Source organism: Erinaceus europaeus, chromosome X, assembly GCF_950295315.1.
Source record: "Erinaceus europaeus chromosome X, mEriEur2.1, whole genome shotgun sequence".
Taxonomy (NCBI): domain Eukaryota; kingdom Metazoa; phylum Chordata; class Mammalia; order Eulipotyphla; family Erinaceidae; genus Erinaceus; species Erinaceus europaeus.
In genome coordinates, this window is record NC_080185.1 from 2,558,507 (window position 1) to 2,586,417 (window position 27,911).

The 27,911-nt window shown below is 48.0% G+C and overlaps 1 protein-coding gene across 1 annotated transcript; it reads left to right on the forward strand.

Moving 5' to 3' along the window:
• Positions 1-3,970: 3,970 nt before the first annotated feature.
• LOC132535912 (PWWP domain-containing DNA repair factor 3A-like) lies at positions 3,971-27,739 on the forward strand. The gene is made up of 4 exons (XM_060183449.1): positions 3,971-3,976; positions 20,841-21,115; positions 24,714-24,890; positions 25,077-27,739. Exons 1-4 carry the CDS (start codon positions 3,971-3,973, stop codon positions 27,625-27,627), a joined length of 3,009 nt encoding a protein of 1,002 aa, XP_060039432.1. The 3' UTR covers positions 27,628-27,739.
• The last annotated feature ends 172 nt before the right edge of the window (positions 27,740-27,911 follow it).

The window sequence follows — 27,911 nt, forward strand, 5'->3', positions numbered from 1 at the left end:
CTAGTACACTATCAACAGAGACAGACATTCCCAATACACCTTACATGGAGACAGTCACTCCTAGTACACCTTACACAGAGATAGTCACTGTTCTCCTATTGACTTAAAATAGCATGTGGTACACAATTTCACTATCTCAGAATAATAATTAAGTTGATTTTTTTAAATGTTTTTTTTTTCCTAAAGGTCCTAAGTGACTTGGAATATTGTCATAGTGTAATAATGCCTGTTATAAGGGGGAAAAGACAAGAGTTAATAACCCAGGTTTTTAATGAATATATAAACAACCCCATTTTCAGTAAATATTATATTTTAAAGCCGAATTTTTCAGGTAATTATTCTAAAGAAAAATAGTAAAGCTTTTAAATTATGATAAGTTTAATGTATGCACATATTAATGAAATACTTTTAGTGCTAAGCTCAGATGCCATTTTATTATGTTTATTCTGTTAATGATTTTAAGCTGTTTAGCTCTCTCAAGAGTGAAAGTTCCATTTAATAAGCTGTATCAGACTCAGATAGATGTTCACCTGACATATTGTTTTAACTGGAGTTGACTCATAAGATAATAAGAAATACAGAAGTTACAAAGATAATGTGAATTCTGCATTTTTCATAAAAGAAAAACAACATACAGTTTCATATTTTTTATTTCTGCTTTGGAACTGGCACAGCATCTTTTTAGGTCAAGGCCTGAAATTAAATCAATTTACTGTTAAAAGTTAGCAGATGGCATTGAGGAGAACAAGGCTACATTGTTGACTGGGATTGAAAGCTCAAAGCATATCACCATCACCAGCATTCTTGGTATTTCCTGATAATGTTTAGGATACATTTGGTGGCGAACACAAAAGGAGTTTTGAACATTAAAGAATACAACAAGTAACAAACAAGATGTGCTGATGTAAGTGATGGGTTTTGAAACTGCTATAATGTCCCATAGTGTATCTCCTGCTATACTTGTAACAAATAGCTGAAGTTTCAGTTTTTTCATGGTCATCAGAATCTGAGAAGAATACTAAACTTTCCAACAATTGCCAGTTTCTGTGTTGTTGTTTTAGAAGATGCTAATCATCTGCATGTTATTAGGTAATTGTCACATACATTTGGGTAAATCAAAGTCCCCGCTACAAAAAAGAAAAAAGAAAAAACATTTTAAAAAACCATTGCTCACAGTCTTATTTAGTACTTAATATTACATGCACACTATTCCTAGCTTCTGGAACAATTTTGTCCTGCCTCATGCCTATGCTTGCCCAACTTCACCATGTTCACCAGTAAGACAATATCCCTGCTCCTGTTCTAAAGCCTCTAAACTCTGAAACAGTGTAGGTCAGTCACAAAGTACCACTATCATTTCAGTTTCTCAATTTGTACAATTAAATTTCAAAGGTTATAGCTCAAAAGCAATCCTTTCTTTTTATTTGTTGCTATTTAGTCCAATGAAGCGTCATAACTAATACATGGAATTTTAAATGTCATATCTGAGTCCAATATTACTGTTAAAGTACAAGTCATACAGCTTGCTTAGAACATTGAGTCAGTGAGCAACTACAAACAAGGTGGAGCAAAAAGGGCAGATGACTGAGGGTTGTTTAAAAACTCTTTTGAAACTTTGCCTATTCAGGTAAAAAGACACATTTCACAGTCAATATTCAGTGTAACAGCAATTGCATTGGAAGGGATAAAATGATCTGTAATGGGACCCTTCAAGTTATGAGAAACAAACTTAGGTTTTCAATTTTTACTATACCATATTTTAAAAAGAGAACTAGTGACTCAATACAAAATTAGTCTTATGTGCCGTGGAAGTGTTGAAAATAGATTCATGATTTGATTGTTTCTGGTGAGAATTAAAACCATGAAACTGGAAGTAACATAGTCTGGGTGTGGCCCCAGGGCAGGAGAGGAGATTCCTGGCCAACTTGGATGTAAAAAAAATAAAAAATAAAAATAAAGTAAGAACAAAACACAAGCCCATTGTAATTTAATAGAGAGAGGTGCTGTGTTCATGCACTGAAATACAGGAGTAGCTGTGAGTTGGTTCTCAAAAACACGAGATACCCAGAAGTCAAGGACAAAGCAGTAAGATGCATAACCAAAGCAAGGAAGCACTGCTGAGCTGGTTCAGAGAAAGGAACCACTGAGGACAGGTGGAAGAAAGACACAACTGAAAGAGAAACCACCAAAGGGTTTTGCTATGGACAAAAGATAGACCCCCTTGAGGAAGCTCAGTGGGAAGCACTGGGGTGGGGGGCTTCCCGGAAGGACCTGAACTGAGCAACACAGAGGCCAAAGTTGCAGGACCTGGCAATAGAGGGGTGGAATGATGAAGGGTGGGTCCCAGACAAGGCTAAACTCCCTCCCAAGTGTTGATAACCTTTATAGGAACTCTCTAGCACTTTATCAAACTCACCACTGTAGGAATTCCAAAGTAAGAATTCCACTAACCACTGATATATATATTTGTTGTTGTTGTTGTTGCCAGGGGTTCACCTCTCTGGGACAACTTTTTCAGACAGAAAGAGACAGAAACAGAGTGACAGAGGAAAGGCATCCCAGCATCAAAGATTCCTGCAGCACAGTGAGTGCTGGGCTCAAAGTTGATTATGTGCATGCCAAAGCATGTGCCCTCTTGAGGTGAGCTGTGGTGAAGGCTCTCACTGATATATTTCCAAAAACAGAGATATTTAATAATTGCAATAGCCACTCCTGACTTTGCATAAGTGAATGTTAAATCAGAAGTGAAAAAAGGGGAGTTGGGCAGTAGCGCAGCTGGTTAAGCACACATGGTGCAAAGCACAGGGCAGGTTTAAGGATTTTGGTTCGAGCCTCCAGCTCCCCACTGCAGGGGAGTCGCTTCACATGCAGTGAAGCAGATCTCCTGGTGTCTGTCTTCTCCTCCTCTCTCCCTTTCTCTCTGTCCTACCCAATAACGATGACATCAATAACAACAACAATAACTACAACAATAAAACAAGGGCAACAAAGGGGAATAAATAAATATTTTTTTAAAAAAGAAGTGAAAAAAGAACACTAGCAACTAAACACAGCTTTCCGGATTCCCACTATAAAGTGACCTTTGGGATGATTTGAAAATTGATCATTGAGCATGGTATGATTAAAGTATTAATCTCCAAGACAATAAACATATAGCTGGGTGATGCTCCTAGCTTACTGCTGCCTGTTTTAAATGATAAATCAAAATGTATACTATATTCTCAGCAGTGAAAGTATGCTTTTTAAAGTTTATTTTCTTTTTTATCTTTTATTGGTGATTTAATAATGATTGACAAGATTGTGGGATAAGAGGAGTACAATTCCATACAATTCATACCACCAGAGTTCCACATCACATCCCTCCATTGGAAGTTTTCCTATTCGTTATCCCTCTGGGAGTATGGACCAAGGATCATTATTCAATGTAGAAGGCAGAAGTCTGGGCGGAGGGTAGACAGCATAATGGTTATGCAAAGAGACTCTCATGCCTGAGGCTCCAAAGTCCCAGGTTCAGTCCCCCACACCACCATAAGCCAGAGCTGACCAGTGCTTTGACAAAAAAAGAATAAGGAGGAGGAGGAGGAGGAAGAGGAGGAGGAGGCAGGAATCTGGCTTCTGTAATTGCTTCTCTGTTGGACATGGGCATTGGCTGGTCGATCCATACTCCCAGCCTGTTTCTGTCTTTCCCTAGTAAGGCAGGGCTCTGGGGAGGTGGGGTTCTAGGACACATTGGTGAGGTCCTCTGCCCAGGGAAGTCAGGTTATCATCATGGTAGCATCTGTAACTTGGTGGGTGAAAGGTGGTAAGATATAAAGCAGAACAAATTGTTTGATAATCAGAAACCTAAAAGGAATAATATAGCAGATGACATTTGGGGTCTTCATGTTGAAAGAAGCTAGGAAGTCTATTTTAGGTATATTCCAAGGGGGCCAATGACTTTATTAATTTTTTCCTGAGCCTGACAGCGAACATGCAGGTGCGTTAAAAGTATAGTCTGTAAATATACCACAGCTTTCTCAGCCATTCATCTGTTATTGGGCACCTGGGTTGCTTCCAGGTTTTAGCTATTATGAATTGTGCTGCTATCGGGGTACGCATATCTTTTTAGTTGGGTGTTATGGAGTCCTTGGGGTATATCTGGGTCATATGGAAGGTACATGTCTAGCCTTGTGAGAGTACACCAGACTGCTCTCCACAGAGGTTGGATCAATTTACACTCCCACCAGCAGTGCAGAGGGGTTCTTTGTCCCCACAGCCTCTCCAGCATTTGTTGCTGATGTCCTTTTTGATGTATGCCATTCTCACAGGAGTGAGGTGGTGTCTCAATGTTGTCTTTATTTGCATTTTTCTGGCAATCAGTGACCTGGATCAATTTTTCATGTTTTTGCTAGCTGTTTGGATTTCTTCTGTAGTGAATGTCTTGTTCATATCCTCTGCCCATTTTGGATGGGGTCATTTGCTTTTTTATTGCTAAGTTTGCTGAGCTCTTTGTATTTTTTGGTGATTAGTCTCTTGTCTGATGTATGGCATGTGAAGATATTCTCCCATTCTGTGAGGGGTCCCTTTGTTTGGGTGGTGGTTTCTTTTGCTGTGCAGAAGCTTTTCAATTTGATGTAGTCCCACTGATTTGTTTTTGTTTTAGTCTTTCTTGCAGTTGGGTTTGGATCATTGAAGATGTCCTTGAGATTTCGGTGGGAAAGCATTCCACTAGTTTCTTCTTCTTCTAGCGTTTGCCCTTCTTCCGTAGCCAGTCAACAGAGTCAGGTTGAGCCTGATGTAAAGTTTTGCCGGGATAGCCTGAGGGTGCTTCTTCCCAAGCTAGTGCTCTCTGGGTTGGAGAGAACTCAACTGGAGCCGATCTAGGCTGCTGCGTGGGAGAGGGATCAGGAACTCGTGCCGCACTAACTTCGCAGGAGATACACTCTGGAACTCTCAGAGCCGGAAAGCAATTTCCAAGTGTCTTTAATCAGAAGAGCAGCTGTTTTTATACTCTCTAAGTAGGGTGGAAACAGGATGTGATATAGAGAGGGTGAAGAGAAAAGTGACTGGTGAAAATCAGAGTGTGACAAGAAGGGGGCGGAACAGGCGAGAATCCTATCACTGAACCACCAATGCCCTGGAGTGCTTTATGTAAATGTAAAAGTGATTTATGTAAATAGACCAAAGCTTTGGATCAGTAAATCCCTATATAGACATATGGTTAAGCAGAAGCCAGGGGGAGGTGGCATACTACCCAGCATCTCCCCCTTTCTTTTTAACTATTTGCCATAGTATCAGGAGTGCGGGGCACTTTGTGAGGCAGGGAGACTGATAAGAGGCACACCTTTTTTGGGGTTCTACTGTCCCTCCTTGCTCAACCTCTCCGTGGAGAGAGAGACTAACAGGATTGACACACCCCTCAGGCTCAAGCCCTTCTAAGCTCAACCATATCCTCACAATTCCCCAACATCTTCCTCTTACTTAATGGCCATATATAACTGGGTCAATGTCTGTAAAAGGCTTCATCTCTGTCAGGGGAATAGCAGTGTAGGGGTGAACAGAAACCTGTTGGGAAGAAAGCAAAATGATAGTGTGTAAGTGTCTTCAAAAAGAACTAGCACAAGACAGGGAGGGATAAGTAAGAGTAGCAAGAGACAGAGTGAGCCTGATGGGTGGAGGAGTGGGGACCTGATAAGTTGAGGGGCTAGAGGGGTGATCTGGCATTGCAAAATCCCGAGTCAGCTGGCAGAAAGTTCTATGAACTGCTACAGTCATTCTTCAAGAAGTCCAGCAGTAAAAAAGGAGTGTCCAGCAAGTTCTATAGAAGCATCAGTCCAATGTCAACGGCCAGGAAATAAATGCCACACATCTATCTTGATGGAGGAGGACGGCCACTGGAACTTTTCTTCTCTGTAGAGAGTGACCTGGAACCGCCAAAACATGGTGGGCGAAACAGAAGCAGGAAGAGCAGACACCGATGGTTGAGAGAAAGGCAATAGGAAAGTCTTGTCCTTTGGAGTCTGTGAATCAGGTTCTCCAGATCGTGTCAGGTCACATCATGGGTTTCGGGGGATGGCTGTAATTGTGGGTGATGTCAGAGGACAGGGGTCCAAGGTGGATTTCTGGGGATTCTATATGAGCAGATGCTTCTTTATGCGAAGGCTTGTCATAGCTGTAGTCAATTACTTATGAAAAAACTTTGTAACAAATTAGAAGTTTACTACAATTGATAACTCAGTGATTATAATTGGTTTAGGTATCTTTATAATTTTGTGTAAAGGTCATCTTATGTGACCTCATGTAGCAGTCTCTATATAGCAAAATTTTCATACCGAATTTAAGTCACATATATCGATTCTTAACTATTTTTACATTGGGTTTTTAAGCAAACTCAGGTTACTAGAATTAACACATTTTAGTGACAATTTTTTTGTTACATTTACAATGTCAGATTGATGCCAAATTTGTTGTGGATTAATTTCCACAAGATAGCTTACAGGACATTTTTGGGGGCCCTCCAAAAATGTCCTGTATAGAGGATTTGTATTTTAACTTAGGAGATGATGAACTGTCACATTGAATATTTAGAGTTGTACCTTAAACACTCAGTTACTTAAATGAATTGATTTTACCTCTTCTCGTAAAAATGTAGCTTCAAAGTTACAATTTAACTGTTAAGTTAATGTTTACCAAACTTGAAACACGCATATTAAACATAGTTTATAACACACAGGAGGAGAAAAACTTGTAAATAAGATATATCATTTCAAATGTGAATTTAGATCTACTGTCATAGTTGAACCATCTTTACTCACACAGTTTAAGACTAAACATTTCATATTGATATCAAGACTTAAAAAAGAAATCAAAAGGGGGAATGAACAATTTTTGACTGTTTCTGGACGTCTCCAGAAACCATGGCTGCATCCAGCCGTTTTATATAACGTCAGTTAACTTTCAGAGTACTCTGAGCACAATGGGTCATACAAAAATTTTGGTCACTCAGCTCACTCAATTTTTTTTTCACTCACTCACTCACTCACTCACTCACTCACAAAACACAACTGGCCAGTCATAGCATAAGACATTCATTCGGGGGGGAGAAGAGTTCTGTGAATCAGATTTTTTTTTATTCTGCCATGCTGTATTATGGATCCTGGGGTGCATCCTGTAGCCAGCCCTCTTGCAGCCAGTCTTCTTGCAGTGTTTCTTGTTCTTCAGGGATATCAGTGCCATCATGTGGGTATTGCCGGACATGGCGGGCAGGAACCCAAACAGGCTTGGAGTAATTTTGTGGAAAAATACATGTGAAACCCCTCCCCATAGTCAACAAGGGGTCAGGTCCTTTCCAAATTTTATCAAGTGGGTCTTTCCATTTGACTTTAATAGCTGGGAGGGTGGGTGGTGTTTGCCAATGAAGAATTATAGGAGGTTGGTCTGAGTTTTTGTAAATATTAAAGAGATTTAATGTAGTTAAGGCTTTTGCCAGCTGGATATTAGGGGGGTACATTTCCCCTTTTTCTTTATTTAATTGAGCCTTAAGAGTTTGATGGGCCCTCTCAACAATGCCTTGTCCCTGTGGATTATACGGAATGTCTGTAGTATGAGTAATGTTCCAGAGGGAACAAAAATCTTTAAATTGTTTGCTGGTAAAAGCAGGTCCATTATCCGTATTAAGTTTAAGAGGTAAGCCCATTACAGCAAAACAGGAGAGCATATGGCTTATAAGCTTTTTTGAGTTTTCTCCAGTCTGAGCTGTAGCCCACATAAACTTGGAGAAGGTATCAATTGAGACGAACACATATTTTTGTTTGCCAAACTTAGGTATGTGGGTAACATCAGTTTGCCAAAGAGCGTTGGCTTTTAAACCTCGAGGATTAACCCCCAGAGTCTGAATAGCAGGTGTTTTGATTAGACCTACACAGGAGGAATATGTAGCAAGAATACGTTTTAACTGTGACAGAGGAATATCAGGAAATCGAGCTCGAAGACCTTTAAGATTAACATGGGTTAGGGAATGAAAGTCAGCAGGATTAGAGACAGAGGCTAGGAGAATTCCTGTGGAGGCAAGGTGGTCGGCTGCAGCATTCCCTTCGGACAGGGGGCCAGGAAGAGGGCTGTGGGAACGTAGGTGCTGAACATACAGTGGATGGGTTCAAGAACAGAGCATAGAGGCAATTTGAATTAAAAGAGGAGAAAGTGAGTTGTCATCAATTCTTACATAAGATCGAGCAAGCCATGGAAGTAAGTTAACAGTATACACACTGTCAGAAAAAAGGTTGAAGGATTCTGGTACAGCTTTTAATGCAAGGAAAACAGCATAAAGTTCTTTGTACTGAGGGGAATTATCAGGAAGTTCAGTAAAGAGAGGTTTGGGGTATTGCTGGTCTGGATAATATATAAGGGCAGCAGCTCCCTTTTTTCCACCATCAGTGAACACTGTAGGAGCAGAGGGGATGGGATCTCGAGAGAAAATTTTAGGTACTAGTAGAGGCAACAGAGGTAAAGAAGCTATCAAATTATTAGAGGGAAAATGATTATCTAATTGTCCTGGAAAACCCATTAAACTTATGGCAAAACGAGAATGGTGGCGTATGAGCCATTCTGTATCAGTGAGAGAAAAGGGAAGAATGATTGAATCTGGTTCCCTTCCTAAGACCTTAACCAATCTGTTTCTTCCTTGGCGAACCATAAATGCTAAGGCATCAATCTCGGTAAGGAGTCTTGGAGCTCCGCCTACTGGTGTATGAAGCCATTCAAGAACGCCATGTTTCTGCCACAATGCCCCCACTACCGTGGGGGTGGAATTAAAGATTAGAAGATTTACTGGAGAGGAGGGGGAGAACCGAACGAGGTGCATGTCCTGGAGAGCCTGGTTAACTTTTTCCAGAGCCAAGGATGCTTCGGGGGTTAACATACGCTTTGAGGAGGGCTGTTTGTTTCCTTTTAACAGATCGAACAGTGGTTGCAGGCAGCTCGTAGGCAGATAAAGATACTGCCTAAGCCAATTCAAATTTCCAAGAAAACTTTGTAAAGAAGCAAGAGTGAGATTAGAAGGAAAAGTAACACAAGGTTTTAAAGGACGAATCTGTGTTAGGGAAATTTCTGAGCCTAAGAAAGATATTGGAGGAATTAGCTGTATCTTCTCAGGAGTTACATTAAGTCCACTTCTCTTTAAGGCAGGGATCAGAAAATCACTTAAGGCATAGAGATCTGTATCTGATTTTCCCCATATTAAAATATCATCTGTATAATGAAAAACATTAAGGCCCTTATTAATATATGGAAAAAGGGCAGATTTAACAGCCTCTTGACAAATAGTAGGACTATTAGCCATGCCCTGGGACAGTACCACCCATTCAAATCTATCGGCAGGGCTGGCATTATTAATAGAAGGAACAGAGAAAGCAAAACATTTACAATCTTGTGGGTGTAAGGGAATAGAGAAAAAACAATCCTGTATATCAATAGCTATGATTGGAATTCCTGTGGGAATCGAGGAAGCAAGAGACAAACCCCTTTGGGGGGAGCCCCAAACCTGCATGGTTTTATTAACTGCACGAAGATCTTGGAGGAGGCGCCATTTTCCTGAGCGCTTTTTAATCACAAAGACTGGAGTATTCCATGGGCTCCGAGAATGACAAATGTGTCCCAAAGATAACTGCTCTTGGACGAGTTCTTTTAAAATTTCTAGCTTCTCCCTAAGCAAAGGCCACTGTTCCACCCAGACAGGCTCATTAGAAAGCCAGTCTAAGCGGGGAGTTCTGTTACGAACAGTGGCAGTTAGTATTGGGGGTGCTTGTTGGGTCTAGCAGTCTCACAGGAGTGAGTGTGGTGTCCTGCAGAGGTGTCTGAGGATATCATTACATCTAAAGATTCCAGCAAGTCTCTTCCCAATAAATTGATGCTTATATCAGCTATTAAAGGCTGAAAGCGTCCAGTAGTCCCTTCTGGATCTTCCCACACAAGGGAATATCGTGTGCGGAATGCCTGAGTCAATCCTCCAACACCATGTAAGCGTGGTCCTGGGAGGAGTTCCCAACTCTGCTTGTCTTAAGACTGTCTTATCTGCTCCCTTGTCAATCAAACACTTAAAAGGAACATTACCAATCTTTACTGTCATAGTTGGGTGACCCCTTTCTAAAACAGGGGTGGTCCATAAAATCTCAGGCTCCGAATTCGAGCTGTTCTCTTGCTCCAGCCAGTTATTTCTATGCTGGAAGTTCCCACATACCGCGGGTTCCTCCTTCTGCTCACCCTCTGTCATTGTTACTTGTCGTGGTGTGTGTAGCAACGGGTTGGGTCCCAAGCTGGGCTTCTGTTTGTGGAAGAAGGGCACAGCACCAAGCGGGCGACCTGCTTCCTTCCCTCTTGGGGGCGGGGCTAAGGGATGCCCCACACCTAGTTTAAATCCCTGTTTACATTTGGCAGAGGTGTGCCGTTCCTATGGAACCTTGACCAACAATCTCTCCTCCAGTGAAATCCTTTCTGGCATCTGGGACAAGGCATTCGTAGTCTCTGATTCTGTCTGGAGGCGGGGTTGCCCTGACTGGAGGCAGGGTCGCGGTCTATTTTCTGGACATTGGTTACGCCAATGCCCTTGGCGACCGCACTTAAAGCAAGCCCCTTTTTGCTTATGTAATGTAGCTGCATAGGCCTGTAACATAGGTCCTTGAAAAGAGCTTGATCTGTGATCCTGTGTAGCTATAATCCAAGTATCTGGGTGTTCGTTTTTAAGAGTGATACAGGCCTGTCGAAAATGCGGAAGCATTCCATCCCAGACTATGGATTGCAGGAGGAGAAAACGAGCATCCAGATTATAAATCTTCCTTTCCAAACTTGACTGGACCCTGGCAATGAGTTTAGCGAAGGATTCGTCAGGTTCTTGTTAAAGGGAGAGAATGGGGGCTGAGGCCACTCCCATGGGTGGTGTTAATCGCTCCCATGCTTTTAATGCACACAGGCGTACCTGATCAAAAAACCCCAGTGGAATCTTGGCTTCCGCCTGTTGAATCCCTGTTTCTAATTGGCCTGTTCCAAACAATGCATCAAAATTCCCCTCTGGCTGATTTTGAATATTTTCCCGCGGTTGTTGTAAACATTCGCCGCGAAAGAATGCCTCCCATTGCAGGAAGAGGGGGCCTGGGAGCGTAGCACGAGTTACATCCCTCCAATCTTGGGGGGTATTAAGGTTCTGAAGCAGGCCTTGTAAAATGGACCTGGTCCATGGGGAATGAACACCGTCATCCTTGATAGCCTGGCGTAGTTCCTTCAGGTCTGTGGCGGAATATGGATACCAGGCCTGAGGTTTTTGTCTATTGGGGGCGACATTGACTGGAAATGTGTGGACTTGGTCTGATAAGTGTGTAGCGGTAGGAGGAGTCACCGAAGTGGAAGCTTCTGGACAAGCGGCCGAAGAAGTGGTTTTGGAGGCTACAGGAGAATTCGGACATGTGTCTGTCAAAACGGGGGTGGGCGAAGAAGCAGCCGTGGAGGCAGCAGGAGGTTCCGGACACGTGTCTGCCAAAATGGGGGTGGCCGAAGAAGTGGCTGTGGAGTCCAAAGGAGAATTCGGACACGTGTCTGCCAAAATAGGGGCCTCAGGGCAAGATGCCAAAATAGGGGCCTCAGGGAAAGATGCAGAGGAATTAGGGTGGGTCAGGATCACGACAGGCCTTTGCTTCTTCTTGTTTTTAAGGTGCTGGTTAAGTTCTATGATCACTTCCTTTATCTCTTGGACCTCAGCCTCTAGATCCTTAAGCCTTTTGAGAGGTTGCCCTATATATCCCTTAAAAGCTGCTATGATGATCAACAGGATATAAGGTGAAGCCCCGAGAAAACGGTCCCAAATATATAAAAATTGTATACTGGAAAAAGAATGCAGAATTTGGAAATGATTTTCCATGGTGGAGAGATCTCAGGAAAACAGTAAGAAAGAAAAAAAAATCACAGTGCCTTAACATAATATTGCAGATACCCAAAAGGTGTGTACTTATCTAGGATGTCTTCTTGTAAATCTGCTGCTTACGTGTCCCTGTTCAGGCGCCAAATGCCGGGATAGCCTGAGGGTGCTTCTTCCCAAGCTAGTGCTCTCTGGGTTGGAGAGAACTCAACTGGAGCCGATCTAGGCTGCTGCGTGGGAGAGGGATCAGGAACTCGTGCCGCACTAACTTCGCAGGAGATACACTCTGGAACTCTCGGAGCCGGAAAGCAATTTCCAAGTGTCTTTAATCAGAAGAGCAGCTGTTTTTATACTCTCCAAGTAGGGTGGAAACAGGATGTGATATAGAGAGGGTGAAGAGAAAAGTGACTGGTGAAAATCAGAGTGTGACAAGGAGGGGGCGGAACAGGCGAGAATCCTATCACTGAACCACCAATGCCCTGGAGTGCTTTATGTAAATGTAAAAGTGATTTATGTAAATAGACCAAAGCTTTGGGTCAGTAAATCCCTATATAGGCATATGGTTAAGCAGAAGCCAGGGGGAGGTGGCATACTACCCAACAAAGTTTCGAGACCTCCTTTGAATCTGGAGAGGTGGCAGTCGTTGACTATGTGGGTCATAGTCTGTCTGGAGCCGCAGGGGCAGTTCGGGTCGTCTCTGGCTCCCCAGCGATGGAACATAGCGGCGCACCGGCCATGGCCTGTTCGATAGCGATTGAGGAGGGCCCGATCATAACGTGCTAGGTCAAAGCCGGGTGGACGCTTGCAGGGGTCTGTGATGAGGTGTTTGTTCTTTACCTCAGTTGACTGCCAACTCTGTTTCCAAGAGACTGGAACAGAGAAGTTCAGTGTAGGCGTAGGGGACCAGATAGGGTGACGAGACGTCAAGCGTTGAACAGGGTGGGTGAAGATATCCGCGTATATTGGCAGGTCCGGTTGAGCGCAGACGTGGGAAATGAACTTAGATGATGCCGCATCCCGACGAATATCTGGCGGGGTGATGTTGCTAAGAACTGGCAGCCATGGAACCGGGGTGGAACGGATGGTTCCAGAAATTATCCTCATGGAGGAATATAATTTGGAATCGACCAAGTGGACATGGGGGCTACGGAACCATACTGGGGCACAGTATTCTGCAGTGGAATAGCATAATGCCAGAGATGATGATCGTAGTGTGGAAGCGCTCGCGCCCCATGAGGAGCTGGCCAGTCTTGCAATGATGTGATTCCTCGCGCCCACCTTTGCTGCAGTTTTTATGAGATGTTCATGAAATGACAGAGTGCGACCGAGAGTAACACCAAGATAGACTGGCTGGGCTTCATGCCGGATTCTCGTATCGCCAAGCTGCACATTAAGCTCACGCGAGGCCGAGGCATGGTGTATATGGAAAACAGATGACACTGTTTTTGCAGTGCTAGGGATTAGTCGCCATTTTTTACAGTAATCAGATATCAGAGACATGTCTTTCGTGAGTGTTTCCTCGAGGATGTCGAACTTGGATGCCTGAGTTGCACAGCAGATGTCATCGGCGTAGATGAACTCCCTTGAAGAAGTTTCTGGGGGGTCATTGATGTAAATATTAAATAGCGTAGGAGCCAGAACAGAGCCCTGGGGGAGGCCACTTGAGACAAGTCTCCATCTGCTAGATTTGTCACCCAGATGCACCCGGAATCTTCTGTTTTGGAGAAGAAACGATATAGTGTTGGCCACCCATGGAGGCAGGCATCTTGAGATCTTGACCAGGAGACCACGGTGCCAGACCGTGTCATAGGCTGCTGTGAGATCAACAAAGACAGCACCCATCTTCAAATTCTTCTGGAATCCATTTTCAATGTAAGTTGAGAGGGCCAGGGCTTGTTCGCAGGTAGATCTTCCTGGGCGGAAACCAGCTTGGGCGGGTGATAGGAATTTCTCTGTAAGATGAGAAATACGTGACAGAAGCAGCCTCTCAAGGAGTTTGTAACACACGGAGAGGAGAGAAATTGGTCTATAGGTGGCGGCCAGTGTTGGGTCTTTCTTTGGTTTCAAAACCGCACGACGCCAAACTTTGGTCATAGTCTCAGATTCCAAGATGTGGGACAGGAATGCAGCGAGCCACTTCTTTGCCGCGGGACCCAGGTTAAGAATGAGTTCTGGGGTGATGTTATCATAGCCAGCAGCTGTTCCCGGTTTAACCCTCTTCAAAGCGTCTTCCAGTTCAGACAGTGTAAAGGGAGAGATTTTTGGAGATGGACAAGATAACCACTAGTAATGAGGCTGAAAAGTTGACATTCCATGCCTGACGTCTCAGGACACAGTCCAAAGTTAACCATGCCGAGGTGGTATGTGTTGCATTGATTATGTTTGGATCAGCAGATGCAGTATCATTTGGTATGAATTGAGAGAAGCATAGAGGAAAATGAACCCCTCACTAGAGGTTCCAGAATTGGAGGCAATATGAGCTTTATAGAGGAAGTGGGAGGTTCCTGCAGCCTTGAGGTTTAAGAAGGCAATAGATAGTTACTGCTATAATCAAATTATTTGGCAATTGGGTTAACTTTGAAAATCTCATTGTTAGGATTTGCTGTATCATACACAACATCACCATAATTTATGACCTTTGCCATTATTTATATATAGCTGTGTCTTATCAAGTAACACCACCAGTTGCTTCTGCTCTCCCTGGTCTAAGCTTTTAGAAGAGTCAACATTTCAAAGAACAAGTCATTATTAGAAGTGTATTAACAATTTGAGCCCACTGTTAAAATTCAGTCTGATTACATGTTTGAAGTCTTAAGTGCTTAGACTGAAGGAACATATACTCAGCCTATCATCTGTGCATTAAAAGGTTTGAGACATTCAATCATTTTTCCCCTCTCATATTAATTAAATAGTGATTTATATGACAATTTTATAGGAGTGTACATCAACCCTATTCCCAGCATCAAAGGACTATTTGGATCTGCCTCCACCCCCTCCCCCAGTAAAGTTGAACATCTACTCTCACCCACCATCCAGAGATTTTTACTTTGGTGCCCTACTCCAAACTCAGTCAGATCCTGCTTTGAGTTTCTCATTCTGTTCTTCTTTCTCAAATTCTGTTTATGAGTGGGATCATCCCATACTCATCTTTGTCTTTCTGACTTAGCTCACTTAACATAATTCCTTCTAGCTTCATCCAAGATGGGTCAGGGAAGGTGGGTTCATTGTTCTTAATAGCTGCATAGTATTCCATTGTGCAAACCATATTTGGGAGCTACTCTATTCCCTGACCCAGCTTTCTAGCCCTTTTTCTATCCATGGCATCATCTCCCCAGACAATAACTTGGGTCCACCTGAACATCAGATGTCAGGCTCAGGAAGAAACTGGTATAGTCATGGGCCCTTTGGAATATACCTAAAATAGACCTACTAGCTATTTCTAAAACGGAGACCCCAAATCTTCATCTGCAGCATTCCAGCCTTTAGGTTCATGATTAGTCAACAATTTATTTGGCTTTATATTTTAACTCCTTTTTCAGCCACCGGGTTCCAGATGCTACCATGATGCCAACAGGACTTCCCTAGACAGACAACCCCACCAATGTGTCCTGGAGCTCCGCTTCCCCAGAACTCTGCCCCACTAGGGAAAGAGAGAGGCAGTCTGGGAGTATGGATCCACCTGCCAATGCCCATGCTCAGCGGGGAAGCAATTACAGAAGCCAGACCTTCCACCTTCTGTACCCCATAATGACCCTGGGTCCATACTCCCAGAGGGTTAAAGAAAAGGAAAGCTATCAGGGGAGGGGAGGGGATACGGAGTTCCGGTGATCGGAACTGTGTGGAGTTGCAGCCCTCTTATCCTATGGTTTTTGTCAGTGTTTCCTTTGTATAAATAAAAAAAAATTAAAGTATAGTCTGGGAAGATGGTGCCAGAGTTAGGAATAGAACTAGAAAGTTGGATCAAGGAAGAGAGTAGCTCCCAATTATAGGAAAGTATATAAATTGTTAACTATCAACCTCATCAATCTGACTTAGTGTCCATGTCTATTCATATTCTGCACAGGAGCTGGTGTAACCTCTGCATCCCTGTCAGTCTGAGCTAGGAACATTCTAGGCTGCACTCATTTCAGGACCAGTCTTCCTTGTGTGGCAGAGTATGTTGACCCAGCCTCTTTTTGGAGAATAGGACAATTTTTTTGCCTCCAGAGTTATTGCTGGAGCTCAGTGCCTGCACCATGAATCCACTGCTCCTGGAGGCCATTTTTTCCACTTTTGTTGCCCTTGTTGTTGTATCCTTGCTGTGGTTATTATTGTTGTTGTTGATGTCATTCATTGTTGGATAGGACAGAGAGAAATTGAGAGAGGAGGGGAAGATAGAGAGGGGGAGAGAAAGATAGACACCTACAAACCAGCTTCACCACCTGTGAAGTGACTCCCCTGCAATTGGGGAACCGGGGGTTTGAACCGAGATCCTTACGCTGGTCCTTACACTCTGCACCATGTGTGCTTAACCTGCTGTGCTACTGCCTCTGTTACTCCTGAAACAAAATCTATAAGCAGAAAAAAAATTTAAATGAGATAAAATATGGTTAATTCATAATTTAGCAAAATATAATTATATATATTATGTTTAAGAATATCATTCTAGAGCCTAGGCTGTGGTACATCAGACAAAGAGAGCATGATACCATGAGCAAGGCCCTGGGTTCAAGCCCCAGCCTCCACCTGCAGGGGGGAAGCTTCATGAGTGGTGAAGCAGTGCTTTAGGCATCTCTTTCTCTCTCGCACTCTATCTTCCTCCTTATTCTTAATTTATCTCTGTCCATATTTAAAAAATAAGGGGATATGGCCACCTGGAGTGATGGATTCATTGTGTAGGCACTGAGCCCCAGTGATACCCTGATGGGAATTAAAAAAAAAAAATCTAAACCTCAATTGATGGTTTTAACTCCACTGCCAAGCATTTGTAGTCCAGTTCTTTTTTTTTTTTTTCTCATTTTTATGAAGGGAGCACAAATCACTGTGCTACCTTCCATGGTGTTCCTTCTATCTGTGTCCTTGCCACTTGATTTCTTGTGCTGAAATCAAACCCGGGCCTCATACATACAAGGTAGATGCTTTATCTCTGAGTCATCTCTGCAGGGCCCACAATTTTTGTTTTAACTTTGACGATGTAACAAATCTAAGTACAAAAGAAACTGTCAGTGGGCTGGAAGGTGGTGCACCTGGCTGAGCACATATGTTACAGTGCACAAGGACTTGAGTTCAAGCTCCCAGTTTCCAGAGGAAAGCTTCATGAGTGGTGAAACAGATCTGCAGGTGTCTGTCTTGATATCTGGCTATTTCTATCAAATAAGTAGATAATTAAAATAAAAAATTCAAAAGAACCTATTAATTAGGTGTTCTTCAGAAATGAATCCTGAATTACATAATCACTAACTCAAACAGAAATGATTAGGATAGAAAAATGAACCAGGAGGCAGGGCATGCTGATCCTGTCCTATGCTGGCCACATCTGGAATCTACTTGTTCCTGTCAAAGAGAATAGAATTTGGTTGCCTAACACAACAAAAGTAGCCTTCAAGGTGACAGAGGAGTAACTGCTTCATGACCCCCCAGACCCCAGTTCCCTGGAGGATGAATTAAAGGGGCAAGTCAAGAAAAGAACAAAATTGGCTTTGCTTCTTTACCTAACTGCAAAGAGAGCAGGGTCCCGAGCAGCCCTGTGCCTAACATTCCTAAGACAGGAGTTTCAACCTCCCCTTGCCAACACATGGTGCACAGGTCTGCACCAGAACCCAGGCTACTGAGCTGTTTTTTCAGAGTTTACTCGAGGCAGTTCCCAGGCTGAAACCACCAGTGGGAGTCTTTCAGAAACTCACCTACATTCTGAGTCTGTCTGCTTTCTGTTAGCAGTGAGAAAACGTAATGTGCACCTGGAATATATATAAAGCATATTGATAATATGATCCTTCAGTCACTGAGAAGAGAATTTCCTTTGTAACCAAATCAGGATATGGGACTTCCTTCTCGCTACATTCAATATCCACTAGTGAACCTATTGATCAACTCTTTACCAACATCAATCAAAACTATGAAAGTATCCTATGTAAAACAATTATTTAGTAAAATTATTTCTTAGAAATATTTCAAATATGCAGTGAGTAATCATTAGCTCCACTATTCGAGTTCATTGACCTACTTTCCAGAATAACTTTTTCCTTTCCCCAAATTTCTTTTTTTATTAGTGATTTTATAATGATCAACAAGACTGTAGTATAACAAGGGTATAATTCCATAAAATTCCCATCACCAGAGTTCCATATCTCATCCCCTCCATTAGAAGTTTCTCTGTTCTTTATCCCTCTAAGAATATGGACCAAAGATCTTTATGGGGTGCAGAAGGTGGGAGGTCTGGCTTCTGTAATTGCTTCTTCACTGGAAGTGGGAGTTGGCAGTTCCATCCATTCCCCCAGCCTGTTTCTATCTTTTCCTAGTGGGGCAGGAGTCTGGGGAGGTGAGGTTCCAGGACACACTGGTGATGTTTTCTGCTCAAGGAAGTCAGGTTGGTTTCATAATAGCACCTGCAACTTGGTGGCTGGAAAGAGTTAAGATATGAAGTGGCTGAAAGGAGGTAAGATATGAAGTAGGACAGGAGTTGGGTGGTAGCACAGTGGGTTAAGCGCAGGTGGCGCAAAGTGCAAAGACTGGTGCAAGAATCCTGGTTCGAGCCCCAGCTCTCCATCTGCAGGGGAGTCGCTTCACAAGCGGTGAAGCAGGTCTGCAAGTGTCTATCTTTCTCTCCCCCCTCTGTCTTCCCCTCCTCTCTCCATTTCTCTCTTTCCTATCCAACAACAACATCAATAACAACAATAATAATAACTACAACAATACAACAACAAGGGTAACAAAAGGGAATAAATAAATAAATAAATGTTTTAAAAAGTCAAAATAAAAATATATAAAGCAGGATAAATTGTTTGATAACCAGGAACCTATAGATAAGAACAGAGCAGATGATAATTAGGCTCATCCCAAATTTCACCAGCCAGCTCCTACCCTTGCTTCTGCTCCTCCGACAACCGCAATCCCTTTAATACATGAATAACTGCCATCTTAAGCAGGAACAGGGTGCTTTAAAATATTTTAAATAAAATTATTCTATAGCCACTGATTTCTCTTTGCAACATACCTCTAGGTTGGGTCGTGCTATCCTGCCCTCTTCCTGGATGAAGACATGGAGGCAGAGACACATCATCTGCCCCAGGTCAGCAGCTAGGAGCCGGCTGAAATAGAAGTGGGTCTTCCAAAGCCCAGACTGAGCATGGCTCCGCACCTTGCCTCCACCGCCCAGACATCCAGCCTCTCGCTGCATGTTTGTGGCTCTCCCCACTTCACACAGGACTCTGCACACTACCAGGGCCCAACATCCACAGAGTCTTGGTAATACATGAAATTATTTCTAGGTCAGGGGGACAGGATAAAGACAATCATGGCTGAGAATCAAAGGCCCCAGGTGCAGTCCTTGGCCCCACTAGAAATCAGAAAGCAATTTTGCTCCTTTCATGTAAGATTTGGACACATAACTATTTTGTTCACTCTGATCGCACACTCATCCTGCCTACTCCCAGTAATTAGCTCAGACTTAGCTAACAGTTCACATTTTCACATTTAATTTTATTTTTTGTGATACTCAGTGTTTCATTGCCTCATAAACTTAGCCCATGTAAAAGGAAAACAACAACAAAAACAAGTAAGTAAAGTTTCTAACTAATTTAGGGAGATAGCAACTGAGAGGCTATGGAGAGACTGGAAGTCGAAAGAGGACTAATGGAATGAGGAACTGCACAGCGGCTAAGGGAAGCAACATGGTGGCTTGCAGAGATTAAAGCCAGGAATCACCCTAGGACTTGGCATTATCAGTCTAAAGAATGTATTCTGAATATGGAAAGCAGGTATGCAAAACCGAATGCACATGGCAGCAAATTCACACACTAAGTTTAGAATAAACTGAGTCAAGGTAGAATTATCAAATATGAGGCATGTGGCAGAGAAGTGGGAGCAGTTCCATTATGTGAGCAGCAGTCTCAGAATCTGGGTGCCATCATGGGCATCAGGGGCTCAGAGACAAGAACCAAAGACTGGCTCTAGCACCCCCTCTGCAGCCGGCCTGACATCTGGGATGCTATGAGACTCCCCCACAACTGAAGGACTTTATGAGGAGGGTCAGTGGCACCCAGGGAGGATAGAGGGCAGGAAGTGTGTGAGCAGCGCCCCCCCCCCCACCAATCCCGGAATCTGGGTGCCCTCATGGGCATCTGAGAGCCGAACCCACGGAGAGGCTCCTTGTGCCAAGTCCCTGCTGTCCAGCTACACCTCACCCCCAATGCCCAGCTGTCAAACACAGAGCCTAGAGGCTGTCAGCCTGAGCAACGAACCTGTGTGCAGGTGCCCAGGACTGTCCCAGTCTTCCCGCAGGTGGGCGGAGAAGACTGGCACCCGACCCAGGACACACAGGTACCTGGCTGAAGGGCTGGTGCTAGAGGGGAGTGCTCAGCTGGCCCCCACGCCAAGGACCCTGGCCACCTTCTCTTTCCCCCTCCAGTCCACCCTGGAACTCCAGGGAGCCAGAGCCTAGTCCCTGAGAAGTGAGAAGGGAACTCCCATTTCTCTCATTCCTACACTCTTCCATTCATGCTCACTAGCAGGGCGTGTGGCTGAGTAACAGGGAGCCCAGCTCTGTCATCTGATGATGCAGCATTGTGTCCAGGCTCCAGGGGAGAACATTCTGATGACATGCTGGTTTCCATGGTGACAGGAGCAGCCCTCTGCTGACAGCAGAGCCTTTTGCCAGGCACCCTCGCAGACAGACACTGGAGCTGGAGTTACTAGAAACAGTGGACCAGGCTCCCACTGTCCTGTGAGTGACTGTGACTGTGTGTCTGTGCTTCCCGCGCAGGCAGGCAATGGGGTGCACAGCCTGGTCACCCAAGTAACTAGGGACAACGGCTGCTCTGGGGTCTGCGTGGCAGGGGCCAGCGGTCACCTCAGCCCCTTGGAGCTACTGGTGACACCTGTGGAAGTCCTGTCCCTGGGTCCTTGCCGCAGAGGGCCCCATCCTTCTCAGGGGGCCTGTACTCAGGACCCTTCAGCGGGGCCCTGGCACCTGAACCCCACGGGAAGTGAGGCCAGGAAGTTGGAGGCAGAGAGGTGCTGTGTGGAGGCTGGAGGCAGGTGAGCCTGAGGCAGCCAGGCACTGGCCCTGGCACTCAGCCGGCCTCTGGCCCAAACACCAGCACCCACTCAAGAGAGTCTGCTAATGTCCTCAGGGCACCCTGAGCCCACAGGGGGTGGCTACGGCCTTGAGCGTGGGGGCCCTCTCCCCTCTGGCTGCCCTACTCAGGGCTGCCCTCTGTGACCAGGTGCAGGAGCCGCAGAGCTGGACAGGACGCGCTTCTGTGTGGGAGGACGCCTAAGACTGTAAGAGGAGCAGCTTCAAGCAGGGGAGCCAAAGGCCTCCCTCTCTCCTGCTATACATGTCCGGGTAGGTGGCATCCCCAGTGCTCAGACCCACCTTCCCTCTGTGCCCTGCTCCTTGGGCAGTGAGGGTGCAGAGGACTCCCACAGGTGAGCAGGAGCCTGAAAGGAGAGAAGGGACTGTGCCTCCCTCTGATATTTCCTGGGACTTGTGACTTGTGGCTTCATAGCAGCAGAACAGGGACTGTGGTTTCACGGGAAAGGGGACAGTGGTGTGAGTCTTCATAGGGACAGGGGCAGGAACTTGTGTTTTCGTGGGAAAAGAGACCAGGGACTTGAGGTTTCATAAGATCTGAACAGGGGTCATGTTTCATCAAGACAGAGAGTGACATGTGACTTCATAGAGCAGAGAGAAGACTCTGTCCTCCGCAGGAACAGGTACAGTAAGTAAGGTTCCCCTGGAACTGGGAGAGGGCCTGTGTGCTCACTGAGACAGGGACAGGGGCTGTGACTATGACTTCATAATGACAGGGACATGGGGTGTGTGAATTCACAGGAATAGACAGGTGCTGTGGCATCACGGGAAAGGGCAGAACTGTGGCTTCACAGATGGTGGAGCACTGCATTGTCCTCGGGAGCACCAGGGACAGCTCGGCGTGGGGGGCTCCATGGACGCTGGGGCCCTGCAGGGTCCTCGGGACAGCTCCAGGGAAGCTCCATTTATGTGGAGCACTGCACTTGTGTCTCTCTTCTCTTTGGTCTTGCTTATTCTCCCTCTCTCTCTCTCTCTCTCTCTCTCTCTCTCTCTCACACACACACACAAGAAAGTCAGCGCTGCCTAAAGGGATTCTTTCCCCAAAGCCTGAGTGTTCATTTCCGCAATGAAAGCTCATCGTTACCACGTTCTTCTCAGTGGAAGAGCAAGTGGAAGTGAGCAAAAGCCAATTGAGGAAAGAAACACTGAGGACAGCCTGGGGGAGCTGTCATGCGTGAAGCATGGGGGGTGGGGGCCACGTCATCGCTTCTCCCTCCACCTGTGACTGTCACCCCTGCTGCTCTGTGTGCACTCCAGTGCTCCCTGCACAGCCTGGGCCCCCGGGTGCTGCCCAGCTCTCTGGGGTGGGAGGAACTGAGCAGTGTGCTGGACGTGAGGGCAGCGTCCCCAGTGTGGGAAAGGGGCATCACCGGTCTACCCTGTCTGTCTCTGCCTAGCACACACCCTCACTGTGAGTGTGGGGACCAGACGTAGCCCAGGGCCTCCTGGAGGCCGGAATATGGAGGCTCAGTGTTCTCTCCCTTGCAATCCAGAGCCTGCCTCAGCTTTCTCGGTGTTGTTGAGAGAGCTACTTCTGGGAGCTCAGAGCAGGTCTGGTGATCCTCACCTGCGTGGCTCTGTCGTGCACCCCAGTCCAGGCATGCTGGTGGCCTCTCTCTCACTGTCTCTTCCAGGTGTGTGTGTGTTTGTGTGTGTGTGTGTGTGTGTGTGTGTGTGTGAATTCGTAGGGACAGGGTAAGCTAGAGAAGGGGGCAGGGAGGGAAGGAAGTAGGGAGAGACAGACAGAGAGAGAGATCATAGGAGAATATTGACAGCAGGAGGTTCAGCAGGGATATGAGGGGACACTGTGTGTGTGTCAGCATAGCAATAGTGAGCACACTGGCTTTACATGTGGTTTTGTGTGTGTGTCTGTGTGAACGGGTTGAGTCTGTGTGGGTGTGTGATTCTGTGTGTGTATGTGTAAGTCTGTCTCTGCATGAGCCTATGAGAGTGTGAGTCTGAGTGTGGGTGTGATTCTGTGTGTGCGTGGACTGAGTGTGTGTGTGTGTGTGTGTGTATGTGAGAGAGAGAGAGAGAGAGAGAGAGAGAGAGGGAGAGCCTGTGTGGGTATGAGGCAGTTTATGTGTCTGAACCTGTGTGTGAGTGTGAGTCAGTGTATCCATATGTGTGTGTCTGTCAGTTTGTGTCTGTGTGTGTGAGACAGTGTGTGATGTCTGTGTGTATGTGTGAGAGCCTGTGTTTCTGTCTATGATTCTTGTAAGCACCTGTATCTGTATGTGTGTGTGTGTGTGTGTGTGCATGTATCTGTGAGTCTGTCTGTGTGAGTCCCTAAGAGTAGATATGAGTCTGTTTGACCCCATGTCTGTGTGTTTGTGTCTGTGAGCCTGTGTCTCCGTGGTGTGTATGTGAGGCCATGTATCCTGTGTGTATCCGGTGTGTCTGCCATGAGCACTGGGCTGCGAGGAGCCTCAGGCTGGGGGGGCAGGTTGGAGGTGGGCACTGTGTTTGTGTGCGGGGCTGGCAGGTCCTGCTGCAGGGACACTGCGGTGGTGAGTCACCATCTCCTCCTGTTCCCGTGCTCACATGACACCTCAGCCTTGAGAGCTGTCCGCTGGGGGCCTAAAGCAGAGGCAGCAGTGTGGAGGAATCTTCATGCCCCAGGACAACCAGTGCTGGGCCCTCTGATACGGGCCTGCCGTCCAGGACCCGAGCCTGGGTTGAGGGTTCTGGGGGAGCGGACCACCACACATGCCCCTTCCTGTCACGGGTCCCCATTGGGAATCGTGTTTCATGAAGCCACAAGTGCCAAGGAAGCCCCATTGCACAGAGAGACCCACTGCCTGACTGGGAGGTGGCCCTGTCCCCGTGAAGGCAGGGGTCCCAGGTGTCGTGTGCGTGTGAGTGTGGGTACCCCACTCAGCCACCCACAGAGAGGGCACCGTGTGCCTTGTGGGCCTGGTCACTCACAAAACCCACTCGTGCTCTATACCACAAAGAGGTATTCTGCTGCAGGCCCAGAAGCCCCTGGGGTTATTCCGGCAGTCTCTCTCTCTCTCTCTCTCTCTCTCTCTCTCTCTCTCACACACACACACACACACACACACACACACACACACAGAAACACACACACAAAGACACATTCATGGACAGACACACGAACACAGAAAAACACAAAGAGAGACAGATACACAGACACAAATACACACACAGACACAACTACAGACATACACATAGACAAATACATAGATACACACAGATACGCAAACACAGGCACACAGAGACCAAAAAACAGAGACACAAACAAATACACAGATACACATACATGAAAACAAAGACATGCTCAAGGAAACACACAGACACACACACACACACACACACACACACTGCTGCTATCCCAGCCTTGTTGCCTCAAAGCAGCAGCTGTAGGGAGATGGGAGGGGGAGAGGGGAGAGCAGGGCCAGCCAGCAGAGGTCCAGCCTGGAGTCCACACTGGAGCTGCCCTGCCCTCACTGGGGGCTAGAAGGAAGGCGCCCCACATGCAGAAGTACCTATGCCTGCTCTCTGCCTATGCGTTCACAGGCTGCCCTCGAAAGGGCCCAGGCCCCGGAGTGTGCTCAGGATGCGCCAGGGTCCCCGGAAGGCCGTGCCCAGCAGTACCCCAGGAAAGGGCCCCAGGGGTGCGGAACAGCAACTGGAGCCTGAGAAGCTAGGCACCCAAGCGTCAGAGACACAGTGCCCAGGCCCCGGCAGCTCCAGGTAAGCCCTCCCCAGGGAACCCCAGCTTCCTTGGCCATGGGGCATGCTGGCCTGAGGGGCATGGGCTGCATCCCCTGCCACAGCTCCGGCCCGGCACATTGACCACCTCACACTACCCTCCTCCTGACCAGCAGCCCCCCCACCCCAGCAGGGTGTGACCACCGCCCCTCTGCTCCCCTGTTCCAGCAACCTACAGGATCGCCAGTCGAGCCTGGGGTCCCTGCAGGCCAAGAAGGTGCAAGTGGATGAGGCTGGGCCACACAGGCCGCACCCTGGGGTCATCCCTGAAGAAAGGGGTCCAGAGAGGCCTTGCCCCAGCCCAGCTGCCTCGGGCAAAGAGGAGACCATCACACCACCAGCAGCCACCTTGGCTGCCCAGTACGTCCTCTGCCGCTGGAAAGGTCAGCTGTGGCCGGCCAGGGTGCTGTCGAGCCCCGGGCCCTCCAAGAAAGGCGCAGCCAGAGGACCGGCAGACCTGGAGCTGCAGATCCTGGCTGCCGGGAACAGGGTCACAGTGAGAGACACGGACGTCAAGGCCCTGACCGAGTCCTACACTGAGTCCATCACCTACTGGCTGAACTCCAAGAGCCAGAGAGGCATCCCCCACAGGCAGCGAGAGACCCACAGGAGGGCTCTCAGGGAGGCGCTGGACATCCTGAAGGAGAGAAGGCAAGGAGGCAGAGCAGGGTACCCGGGCCCCACTGAGACCACAGGGCCCGCTCAGGAAGGATCTGCAGAGCAGGTGGGGCCCAGGCCCAGATCTCAGAAGGGACAAGACAAACCATCTGGGCAAACACTTCAGGCTGACAAGGGTCACCGACGGCCCTCAGCTAAGACAGGAGGGCCAAAGAGGGGTCCTGAGCAGCAGTCTAGGCCAAGGCCTGGGGCTCAGGGCAGACTGGGAGGTCCATCTCGGGGAAGACTGGTGTCTGTGATGGGACCCAGGGATGAGTCAGAAGAAAGACCTGGGGCTCCGAATGAACCCCGAGAGGCATATGACAGTGGGCATGAGTCTCAGATGGAACCCAGAGATCAGACAGCACCAAGGCCTGAGGTCCAGATGGGCTCCCAGGATCAGACTGGACCCAGGCCTAAGGCTCAGCTGGGCCCCCAGGATCCGCCTGCACAGAGGCCTGGAGCTCCGAAGGGAGCCGGGGCACGCGCTGGGCAGAGGCCCTCCAAGCACTGCGGGGAATCGCTGCAGAGTCCTGGCACAGGGCCAGAGCCCCAGTCAAGACCCGACCCTGCAGAGGCAGGGGGCACTGTGACCCCAGAGGAGGGAGGTGGCAGCAGCGCCAACAAGAGGAGGAGGAAGAGAAAGGTGGGCAAAGGAGCCAGGTCCCCGAGGAGGGGCAGAGGCCAGGCCCAGCAGATGGGTGAGCTGCCCTCTGAGGCCCCCGGCCCCAGCCACACCACTCCCCTGGCCCCGAGGCGCTTGACCTACGTTGCCCGTATCCGTACCCGCCCTTGGACACTGTTTCCAAAGAGATTCACCTCATCCAGCGAGAATGGCCTGGAAGGTGCCTCGGCAAGTGCAGCCCCCGGACCAGGCGCTGGGGCGCAGGCAGAAGCTGGCTCATCTCCTGAGCCTGGCCCAGGCCCAGCCGCCTCCAGCCTGAGGGGCAGGAAAAGGAAGCGGGACTCCCCAGCGTGCCCCCAGCCAGGAGCCTCTCAGCCTGCAGGCAGAGACCACCCCAACTGCCAACAGGAGGAGCCTTGCAGCAGCCGGAGCCGGGCCCAGGGCACTGCCCTCGCTGGCCAGGCCGAGCCCATCAGATGCGGGTCAGTGGTGTGGTTCAAGGGCCAGGACCTGCCCTACTGGCCGGCCGTGGTGCAGAGAGTGAGCCAGGAGGGCCGGCGGGCCCGCGTGCTGCTGCTGGAGGGCGCCATGAGGCCCGAGAGGCGCGGCATCCCCGTGGCCCTGTGCAGGCTCAAAGCCCTGCACTGCAGAGAGGAGTCCCGGCTGCGAGCACAGGCCGCCCGCCGCTTTCCCCAGGGCCTGGGCTGGTGCCTGGCGCTGGTGGCGCAGCACAGGGAGGCCCAGGCCAGCGGTGCCTTCGCCGGGCCGCTGCTGGCTTATTGGGCTACCGATGCCAGCCTCCCGCTGCGCAGGATCCTGGACCAGGCCCAGCCGCCCATGGCCTTCCCCAGGGTCGACTATGCCACGCTGGAGTGCTCCTCGTCCTCAGAGGAAGAGCAGCCGCAAGGACAGCGGCAGGGGCAGGGGCAGGGTCGCCGCCGCAGGCCGCGTCCCGCCAGGAAGCTGCTGCCCGACCGCTCGCGAGCCGCCAGCGACAGGGCCAACCAGAAGCTGGTGGACTTCATCGTCAAGGAGCGCGGCGCAGACCCGCACCTGCTGGCCGTGGTGCAGGGCCGCCGGCCCTCGCGCTGGCTCGAGGCCTTCAAGCGCGGGGGCAGGTACGTGGTCTGTGTGGAGACCTACCTGGAGGACGACGACCAGACTGACACCCTGGTGGCCCACCTGCGTGCCCTGGCCCGCGGCCTGGACCTCAGACACATCACCCGTGTGCGCAACGACCCCGTCAGCTTCGTGGTGGAGGTGCTGCTGCCCGAGGCCATCATCTGCGGCCTGGCCGCCCTCGAGGGTCTCGACTACGAGGCCGCCCAGGCCAAGTACCTGCAGGGCCCGCCCGTGCACTACCGCGAGAAGGAGCTCTTCGACCGGGAAATCCTCAGGATGGTGCGCAAGAGGGCATCCCGCGGGGGCAGGCGCTAGTGATGAAATGGACGGGCTGGGCCATGGCCAAAGCCCTGAGGACCAAAGCCCCCAGCCTCTGCCCTCAATCTCTGTCCTCATTCCACATCCTCATGCTATGCCCTCAGCCTCTGCCCTCCACCTCTGCCCTCACTCCATGCTCTCAAGCTCTAACCTCAGTCCCTGCCCTCAGCCCCTGCACTGAACATCTGCCTTTATCCCCACCCCTCAGCCCCTGCCTTCTGCTTCTGCCCTCAGACTCTGCTCTCAGCCCTTGTTCACAGTAGTTTCCCAGCCTCCCCTCA